This window comes from Zeus faber (assembly GCF_960531495.2).
Source record: "Zeus faber genome assembly, chromosome: 13".
Taxonomy (NCBI): domain Eukaryota; kingdom Metazoa; phylum Chordata; class Actinopteri; order Zeiformes; family Zeidae; genus Zeus; species Zeus faber.
Genome location: NC_137198.1, coordinates 6,467,389 through 6,477,992, shown reverse-complemented (window position 1 = coordinate 6,477,992; position 10,604 = coordinate 6,467,389). Strand labels below are relative to the sequence as shown.

The following is a 10,604-nucleotide window of genomic DNA, read 5'->3' as shown; positions in this document are numbered from 1 at the left end:
TCTGATAACAGAATAAAGCAAATGAAATATGAAATATGAAATAATACTTTAAAAACATTGAAAAATAATATGACTCTCTTGAATATGTTGCAAGGCAATGGCAAAACATTGCACCTTACTTTAACACGATTTTATGATTTTATACACAAATTAAAGATGTCACGTACATACCATGGAATAAGACTTCTCTCTGTTGTCCTTCCCACTGGGAACTCCAGCAGGTTCCTTGTGGGGAAATGTTTTTTTTTCTTCCTCAAAAGCTCCCAATTTTACGTCACGATCATAGACCTTCACATAGCACTAAAAATAAGGCCACAAAGTAAAGTTGCCCAGAAAATAATTAGGTTCTTCCCCGTCTGAAGTTGGTCAGGAGTGATGTGATATGCCAATGAATAGTGTATGACAGTTGAACCCGAGACTGGTAACTATAACTAAGGACTGCAGAGAGACGTCACCGCTGGCGGAGTCCGCCAATGCAGATAAGCTGCTGATTAAATTAAAGATATATATGAAAATACATTCCCCAAAACTGAACAATGTTCTGTTATGTAAGCTGCATCTGTTGATCGAGTGTTTGGTTCTACACTAAAAAAAACATTATCAAAGGTTAAGTGTTATAGAACTTTACCAGAAACTGCCAAAGTAGGCACACGTTCAAATTAGACAATAGACATCCTAATTTAACTAACGACTTCACAGGCTTGGAGATAATAAAACACTAAATTAGTACTTTTTAATATTTTTAGTTATATCAAAACAATACTTCCAAACACGATCTCGGGATTTTGTGTGGGTATGGAAGTAACAGAGACTGGTTAATAAATTGCCATCCCAGCCACATAGCACAGAACTGCTTATAAACAAAAACATCAGTCGAGCAAACTAAACATTCCCTTTTAAGTCATTAATAGGAAGCTGCTCCACACTGGGCCCTGCTGAGGACACACTTTTTGAGGTTGCATATTTGTCCTGAAACACATCTCTGCTTAAAAACGTAATAACACTTATAACGTATAACTTCAAACCAATAACAGATCGATTTGCTCCGTCATTGGCAACATGTTTGGACCTGGAGGACTTGGAGTGTTCGATCCCCTCACCACAAAGTGTCCGAAGTGAAGCAGCGGGAGTGAGGGCGTTGTATATTGTTTTGTGTTTAATGTGTTGTGCCATGCTTTAGCAACTCCCACTCAATGCAAGTTCTTTTGAGCGTTGAAGCACAATTCACCGTCTCATCAATTACACATACAGCGAGACTGAAAACGACACGGCAAAGTCTAAAGTTGCTGGTATCCGGTGAAACAAGGTTTTCAATTATTAAGGTGCGGCGGCCAGTGTTGCATGTGTCATCCTCATCATAAGAGGGACGCCACGCTCTTCAGTGAAAGACTTTTCTCATTAAAAAAAGGCTTTTCAGTGAGGGAACATAATGTACAAATGAGACCCATCTTTCAAGTAATGGAAAGCCTTGATGCTGCAACACAGAGCGTAATGTTTTCTTCAAACTAGTGTTGGCTAATTATTCAATGATGACCCAAACAGAACGTATTATTCAACTCCATGTAACTGTTCTTCCCATTCACTTCTCGTACGGCACGTCTGTAATGGTTGGATATTTTCCCTCCAACTCAGCTACAGGTTGCAGGTCCCAGGAATCAGATGCGTGATACTCATGGCGACATCAACCCGGTCCTCCTGTTGAACGATTCTGTCCTTAATTACCTGATTCAGTCCGGCCTGGAAGGGGCTGAGCAATGCACTGTTCCTCCCGCGTTGCCAGGAAGCAGGTCAGCCTCCTGGGTGCTGCTGAAGCCTGCCACGTTACCCTCAATCAAAGGTGTGTGTTTCCCCGGAACACAAAAACAGCCCACCCAATACCATATAATTGGTTTGTTTTATAGCTTTATTTCTATACGATTTCTTATTGCTTTCTTTTTGCTTTCTTTCAATTGCAGCGAAACATGCACAGATAGGGCCTTTTCAAATAAATTAATGTGTGTGTTTAGTGGGATTTGTCATTAATTCCTGTATGCTGTAGCTACAAACAAGGCTTGGAATATTCACTTTTAACATTCACTTTACAATAATCCCACATTAGTAACGCCATTACATGCATTTTGAATTAATATTTAGGTCATCCTTATCAATATGCATGAGGTTGCAACTGAGCCCTTCAAGTGACACCTTTCGTAATGCCGTGTACGGTGAACCACGGAATGATTTGATACGAACCATGCAATCTAATCCGGTGCGGGCCCAGCGTCCAGAGCTGCCTGTCGGCCGCGTTGCCCGGTCGCAGGCTGGGCCGTCACCGTCCAGTGTTTGGCTCTGCAGCTCCTCCACCTGACTGCGGTGTAGTGTGTCCCTGTGACACATTTCAGGGTCCTGGACGGGGGTTCTGGCCGGCTTAGACAGTGAAACAGAGACACCGGCCTTTGTTATTGTTGCTAAACCCTTGGCCATTGTGGAGAGCAAACAATTATGGCCTCTGTACAACATCTGACTTAAGGTCACCCTGGCGCAGAATTGACCTACTGTTTCTTTTAGAAGTGGTTGCCAAGATGCCAAAGATTCATCAGCTTTTAGGCACCAAGACTGACAACATGGTTGTTGAATCTCAACCATTTAATAATTGAGTGATAATTGATGGATCGATAGGTTTTAGATCAGCTTTACTAACGACGCAAAATAACGAATAACAATAGACTGACTTTAGTACACGTATTCAGTAAATTCAACTAATTAGGCTACTCACTGAAGAGGGCTCCCTAATTCTGTGTGGTGTTGATGGGTTATCAGTACTTTTTAAACCCACACACCAGCAATCTCACTTGTTTTCGACATTTGCAACAGAATAAATCCAATTTTTAGTTTGGAATCGGACGACGAGGTATGCCACACTTATTCGTTTTTGAACATATGAAACGTGGTTGAACCACAGGGCAACCAGACCTCACGAGATGGTTGAATAAGGCCAAAATCTGGTAGCCGCGGCAACTGGGCCACTGTTATTGTTGGGTCCTGCTGGAGCAGCAGTACCCTGCATTCATTCCGGATTTTTAAAACCGATATATATTCTGTTTATATCTGACTAAAAGTCATGTGTGTTCATTCTCAAATGTATCATTTGTCTATAGAATTGTATAAAGACTCTACAATGCCCGGTGCTGCTGCTGATTCAGCTAAAGATTCCTTTGAGATGGATAAGGCATCTATCAATCTACCCATCTGTCCGTCCTCGAAAAGTAGGGCCTTCACTTTCCAATTCTTCTCTATAACATGCCGCATAAATGAAGCTCCACATCCCACTCTTGTTTATTTAGCACAGCATGTTTGCCTGTGTCGCACAGTAAACACACACACACAAGGCACTGTCCCTGCACCACCAACAACTCCTACCTCCTGTGTTATGTGCATTAAAAATGCATATACATACACACACGTACATCTATATTATATTCATTCCAATTTGAGTATGCATGCCTCATATCCATCTCATTGCCTCTTAGCCTTCAACAGCCTACATCATTCACAGTTCTTAATGACTTAAGTGTAAATATTTGTTTATTGATATTTGGTTTTATTCTTTTTTGATATGTTGTCCAAAAAAAAAGAAATGTGCTTGTACCTTGTTGCTTTTTGCCTTTCGTGTACCAACCTCACCACGTCCTTTGCCTTGCGCAGGGATTGTGCAAAAACAGTGCATGCATTCAAACACGCTGCACGGGGCGAGCGGACCGTGTCTGCAGCGTCCCCCGGTGGTCGCTGGCGGCAGCTTCAGCTTGGCCAACGACGCCGCGGCGCTGCTCTGCACGGCAAGTGGCGGTTATCGGTTGTTTCGACTGCCCACGCTGACCCCGAACCGCAAATAAACTGATACCGAGCCTCGTCCGAGAGGTAAGCGACACGCTTTGAGCCGCAACAAGCCGCGGCGTGTTCAAATCCGAACGGGCGGGCGGCTTACGCAGCGAAGCCCGCGTGTTAGCCGCTTTACTAAGTGCCTATTCATACAGTTTGCAGTTAGCATTAGCTAGTTAGATGTTGTGGTCCGAGTGTGTGGGGAGGGTTCTGCTCCGGTTTCTCACTGGGAACCGCGCGAAGTGTACAACCATTTGATACGTCGCTTTCTGCCGAACCCCAAGTCAACGTCGCTCCTTGTTCAACGGGAGCTGGTGTTAACACAGCTGGTGGGTTAGCGCCGGCTAGCTGGCTAGCGCTAGCTAGCCGGAGCGAGAGCAAGCGTCCTCCGGTGCTGCTCCGCCAAATGTCGCGACGTCGCCTGGTTCGCGGAGTTGCGTCCAGCTCATCGAGGCGTTTTGTTTTGCAGTCACTCCGGGAGTCAACACGATGACCGACGACGAACCTTTGCCCAAAAAGGTGAGTCCACAGCCTCCACCATCGGAGCCGTTAGAGGCGGCTCCTTTCACTCGTCGTCCCGTCCGGTCGGGGTCGATGTTAACAGTAAGCAATAGGCAAAGGTTTCGTCCGTCCACAGACTGAACCGTGATCCATGTATATCATCATCATCATCATCATCGTCGTCGTTGTTGTTGTTGTTATTATTTGTGTCCTGTATCCCCTCCATCTTATCTTCATCTACCAACTCCTCTTCCTCCTGTCTCTCCCCTGGTACCACTGTGCTGCGTTCAAGTTCACTGGGAAGAAACAGCACTGGGTTAAACTATTGAGAAGTCTACAGACTCGGCCGTGAGCCAGACATATTGTTATTATTATTATTATTATTAGGGGTCCAGCTCGCAGGTTTTTGTTATTGCCCTACGTTGTTTTTGTTTTCTGAATCTTGGCTTTTCTCAGGCTAAAAGTATCTGAAACTCGACAGCGGCAGTAGGCGCCACGTGGTGGAGGTCTAGAACCGGGACGTTTCATGCTCCCTGTCCTTCGAGTTTGATCGATATCGATCTGCATTCGGAGGCAGAGATTAGCGGGGGGAAGCGCCGTGATTTCATTACTTCCAGGAGCGGGCCTCTTTGTGGCGCCATCATCCGAAGTCCAAGCGTCGCCTCTCGGGAGTCGTTCGCCTCCAGCCACCTGCGAGGGCGACGCCTGGACAGACCGCTTGAGGCGGTGCTGCGTTTCAAGGAAACTCTGAAAACTGTGACTCGTGCCGCGTTTCACGAAAACCCCCGGAAACTATAATTGTTCAAAGAAGACGTTTTCGCAGGAAGTTCTGAGAACCGTTGGGGGAAGCGACCTTTTCTTTTGTGTCCGCACCGCGTCGCCCAGGAACGATTGTAGTCCTTGAAAAACACCGCTCTTCGGGGATATTTAAACTGAACGCCCGAGCGACACGCAGTGACGTGAGTGCACTTTGATTGGTCCAGACGAAAGTCCATGGTGTTTGTAACTCTTGTAACCCCTGCTGCGTTTCACAGATCTCGGAAAACTGTAATAAGTACCTAAGACGACTGAACTGGACCCCATGTATTGCTGCCCTGCACCCTGCCCTATTTATTATTATTATTATTATTATTATTATCATTATTATTATTATAAGTCCTCCTGAAGCCTCCTTGTACCTCCTCCATGCTGTCTCCCATCTACCTGTCCAACTCCTCTGCCTCCTGGTTCAACCTCTGTGCTGCGTTCAAGTTTTGAAATGTGTAACTACCTTGTTAGCTGCCGAACTTCTGCACTTTCCTTATGTTGTTTTTTACAAAATATAATTATGCATGATGTAAGTTATTGTAATTTTACTGTTACCAAGTTTGTCTTACTTTTAGCAGTCTTTGTTATCTTCTATTTTTATTGCAGTTTCCCTTCGGGGATGAATACAGTATCTATCTATCTATCTATCTATCTATCTATCTATCTATCTATCTATGTTTATATTCTCACAACATTTGATAAAATTGTTTTGTGCTTTTAAAATGAATTTGCAGGCCACATCTTACAATACATTAAAAAAATGTAGCGGGCCACCTTAAAGTGTGTCATGGGCCAGATGTGGCCCTCGGGCGAGTAGTTTGAGACCCCTGACATGTAGGATACGGTGTGTTCGTAACAAAATACTTCAATACAGAATGGTCAAAGTAGCATCTGTCATTCAAGTTTGGGGAGTCATTTTCAGTTTTTATTATGGTTCCTCTGAATCCTGTGAAGTGTCCTTTTTGGGTTGATGGTGCTCTAGTAGTTAAGTCAGTTTGGTGAAGTTCCCATACTGGTGGAAGCTAAGATAGAACCAAAACACGTTGAGCGATTGAAGAATTGCTCTTAGTTAACGTGAAACAACTTTTACCCCAGGTCCGTCTCAGTGAATCAGATTTGAAGAACATGACACGTGAGGAGCTACTCGAAAGGTAATTCTCACATTCAGCCTCTCGCTCAAGATGGGAGGGGGGAAGTAATCGAATCTTAACAGGAGTTTGGTAACAGGAGCAAAACATTACTCTCCTGTCTTTCAGGTGGAAGCAAGAAGAAGCCTACATCGAGAAGCTCGAGAGAAAATACTCAGAGTTAAATTGTACGTTCTCTTATCTTTGTCCTTACCGCTGACGATTTTTGATTTCGCCACAGTTTGCTTTGCTCCGCCACTTTGCGCTGCAACTGGCTTTGTCCCTGTCAATGTCTTCCAACAGCCAATGATGTGACTAACCTGAGGGAATCTGAGGAGAAGCTCAAGCAGCAGCAACACGAGGCAGCTCGGAGGGAGAACATCCTCGTCATGAGGCTCGCCACAAAAGAGCAGGAAATGCAGGAATGCTCTGTGAGTGTTGGTGACTTGTGCCGTTTTCACACTGAAAAAAACGGGCAGTTGACGCCGTTCCCGTTGCCAGGGGAAAGGCAGTTTTTAATTCTGGTGCGTCACGTCCCAGGTCGCAAACACGTCGGAAAAGGGGCGCGTCACAGTGCTGGTGTGATTGTGAACAACATAGAAGAGGAGGCAGCAACTTAAACAAAGAACGACAGAAAATTGTTAAACTTGGGCGGGAAAAAAAGATTTTGAAAAGAATCAGATCGTTCATGAACGTACCAACGCTGCAGTAGAAGCGGCGTGGAGCACACCGGCCCTTCGGCGGCGGGGAGCGGGGACCGGTGGGGAGCGTCGCGGTGCTCCGCTGTGGTCCCCACGGTGCGATCCCCACACCCAAAACATTTCACTGTCTCCCAAAAAAGTAAATAACTTCCGATTTTGGATTCTGAGTGGGATATGAAATGATGGGATGATACACGGATATTCCTGTCTATTTTACGTGCCAGCGTCCGGAACTTCAACGCGCGTCGCATCGCGCAGGTAGAGGGGCCAAAATGAGCGGGTCGACCCGGGTGCCCTGTTCACATCAGAGCCGATCGGAGGTGGAGCCGATTAAAACCCGGGTCTATTGCAGGGTGATTTGACCCGGGACTGAGACCCGGGTTTTCCCTTTCCCACCGGCGACAAATGCAGATTGTTAGAGGATGTGACTGGGTTTTTTGTCCAGTGGGAAAGGGCTATTAATCGGATTTGTCAGGAATATTGTTGCCATGACACCGTGTCTGCGGCTTGTTTGTGTCCGTTTTAAATCAACTTCAGCTAAAAATGGAGGCTTTAAATTGTATAACAAAAAAATCTGAAATTCTGTTTTTTGTGTATTTAATGTTTTCTTTTACATTTGTTCTCAGGGAAAAACTAAACAAATGTGCATAGATAGATAAAACATTTCTTCTTTGCTTTCTTGGCTCCACGAAGAAGATAAAAAACATAAGCTATGCCCCTCCCCCCAAAGCCACTGTAAATCTGATTTTGCTTCTTAAAGTACGTCTTCTTCTTAATGAATAGTAGCATTGTTATGATTATCTTCCTGATATCAAATCGGCGTCAAGAGGTCTCAAAAAGCCATAAATAAATTGCCTGCGGACACGCTGAATGACCACTGTGGTGACTGGCTGCGAGGTGGACTGACCGTGACGTGTTCTTTCTCCAGACCCAGATCCAGTATCTCAAGCAAGCTCAGCAGCCCAACCTGGCCCAGCTGAGAACGTCGATGGTCGACCCCGCCGTCAACCTGTTTTTCCTCAAAATGAGGCGCGAACTGGATGAGACTAAAGACAATCTGGAGCAGGCCCAAAATGAACTCAGTGCTTGGAAGTTTACGCCTGATAGGTAAACCAAACCAATATCCTGCAGCCCAGACTTGGCCAGACACCTCTCCTCTGCAAGAATGCAAAATCTGGTGGCAAGGAAATGCTAAGTCTTTTTTTTTTTTTGTTTGTTTGTGTTTTTTATTTTTATTTTTGCTTTTTTCAAACATGGCCGACTTTGAAAACTGAGACCAGGCGGATGTGGGCGCCCGAGGCGTTACCCCTCCCCACCCCCCGCTTCTGCACTTGTCGTTCATCAGTGACTTTGTCAAAGACTCTGTCGGGTGAACTGATTGCAGCCCCGGACGGGCGTAAAAGGCTGACGGGAACTGCTCCCGAGGGACGGTTGCGGTCAACCTCGGAATAAACGGCGTGAGTAGGAACGGTGCTGTACTCTCTGTGGACAGGGGCGGACTGAAAGGTCACGCCTTTTTTGCCACGATTATGGTTTTGTCGGCGCATCACACCGGATCAATCCAACGCCCACCTTAGGCTGTTTCTTGACGATTAATGAAAGTGGCGATGAGTGATGATTAATTGTCGTACAAATTATGACGATTGACGGATCGATGCAGTCAGGCCGTTTGCTTTAAGGTCTTCTCGGCGCGACGGTGCACTTCCCTCGCCCGCACAGAGTGTAGATGTTTAAATATCGAGTCCATGCGGAGGAGCACCCATCAGCGTCCCCAGAACCTGTTTTAAGCACTTAAGACTGTCGGGTCTCGGGCGTGCTTCACCTCGAGCAGACGCAGGAGTCTTCTTGAGCATCCCTTTGTCAGTAATATGAGCCACGCGCAGGTATGATTGTCCAAATGTTTATGCTGCTGCCCTTTTGAAGCCATGCCTCCATCTCTGATGTTCCTCCGCTTTCACTCTGGTCGCTGCAACGTTAACTTTGCGCTTGATCGCCTGCTTGCTTACAAACGAATACAGAAAAGCCCCCGCGGGGAAGTTAAATCGGTCCCGGTCTTAAAATGTATCGGTGCAACAACAGTCCCTACAAAGAGGTGGCGGTGAATATACTTTCTTTCATTTTCTAATCATTCTGTGTTTAATATCAGTCTTTGTGTATTTAAAATTGGAGCAAAGTGTTTTTAGTGTATTAAGATGTCGCCATCTTTAGGTTCGGAGAGATGGGGCAATTAATAATATTACAACTACTATTAATGATAGTAGTTTAGTGGAATTGTGTGCACGCAGATACATTAAAGGACTGCAATGAGGCACCTGGTTAATCCTGCTCAAATCACGAATCAAACAAAAGCCAGAATGAAAATCGAATTTGTCTCAAGCTATGGGGGAAAAACACATTTGTGAACAGTTACTTCAGTTCCAAGCCCGCACGTGTTTAGAGCTCTTACCTTTTTTCCCCCCCTTCTGCAGCCAGACGGGGAAGAAGCTGATGGCCAAGTGCCGCATGCTGATCCAGGAGAACCAGGAGCTGGGCCGGCAGCTGACTCAAGGACGCATCGCCCAGCTGGAGGCTGAGCTGGCCTTGCAGAAGAAGTACAGCGGAGAGCTCAAGAGCAGCCAGGACGGTGAGAAGCCTTTTGCTGTCTCGGGTGCCCTTTAAAGGATAGTTTTACTGTTGTTCAAACCAGGCCTGATTCAAATGTTGGTTGCAGCCATTTTCATAATGGCCTGAAAAAAAAAAAAATAGCGAACCTATCCTTCAAATATACGCAGTTCCTCTTGATGTTTTTGGGGGAATGAAAACTAATGTTGTTGTGCCACTGTGAGCACCATTCCAGTGCAAGGCCAGGGTCACATCAGTCTGTTTGATTTAATTCTCACGACTTCGCACCATTTTGTAATTGTGATCCCGTCTCTCTATGATCCCGCTTTTTTTTGCGTGCGATCGGGCCACAGAGCTGAACGACTTCATCATCCAGCTGGACGAGGAGGTGGAGGGCATGCAGAGCACCATCCTGGTTCTGCAGCAGCAGCTGAAGGAGGCCCGCCAGCAGCTGGCCCAGAGCTCCGCGGAGCCGGGCTACAAGAACAATCCCGGGGAGGTGGTGGCCAACGGACCGACCAGAGCCAGCCCTGTCCACAGGACAGCATCGGGGGAGACGGACTGTGACACGCCCCCCTCCACAGGCACAAACAGGAAACTCTCCAACCACTCGGGGGACGATGTGAACCAGCTGAGCGAAGCCTACGAGACGGTGGATTCCCCCACGGGCAGCGAGTCCTCCACCACGCCGCATTCCATCGAAACGGACTCGAACCAGGACTGCCAGGAGAGCAGGACTCCCACGGGCAAGGGGAGCAGGACTGCACGCTCACCCAGCGCTCCCAGCAGCCTGAATGTCACTGTGTGATGGTGGAAAAAGGCCCTTCTCCTTCAGCGATGGGGAGGACCGCTTTTCCAAAAAAAAAAAAAAACTGTAAAACAGTGTCGCACATGTTCTAGTGGAGGAATGTTTGTTTTATTCTTTGAAGACTTTCCTGTGCTGCTATTTCCTTCTTTCTCCAATATGATTTCCATTTTACTGTGAAGTGGGGTTGGGGGAAAAGGTGCT

General features: G+C 46.2%; 1 protein-coding gene across 1 annotated transcript; it reads left to right on the top strand.

Annotated features, from left to right (window-relative positions):
- The first annotated feature begins 3,794 nt into the window (after nucleotides 1-3,794).
- Nucleotides 3,795-10,604, top strand: LOC307238741 (pre-mRNA-splicing regulator WTAP-like). The gene is made up of 8 exons (XM_080011860.1): nucleotides 3,795-3,897; nucleotides 4,328-4,377; nucleotides 6,262-6,317; nucleotides 6,423-6,481; nucleotides 6,597-6,724; nucleotides 7,923-8,101; nucleotides 9,463-9,617; nucleotides 9,949-10,604. Exons 2-8 carry the CDS (start codon nucleotides 4,348-4,350, stop codon nucleotides 10,401-10,403), a joined length of 1,062 nt encoding a protein of 353 aa, XP_079867986.1. The 5' UTR covers nucleotides 3,795-3,897; nucleotides 4,328-4,347; the 3' UTR covers nucleotides 10,404-10,604.

Coding starts and splice junctions, on each gene's coding strand:
- LOC307238741 (XM_080011860.1), top strand. CDS start 4,348: ATGACCGACGACGAACCTTTGCCCAAAAAG. Junction 6,318..6,422: donor CGTGAGGAGCTACTCGAAAG/GTAATTCTCACA, acceptor CCTGTCTTTCAG/GTGGAAGCAAGAAGAAGCCT. Junction 8,102..9,462: donor TGGAAGTTTACGCCTGATAG/GTAAACCAAACC, acceptor CCCCTTCTGCAG/CCAGACGGGGAAGAAGCTGA.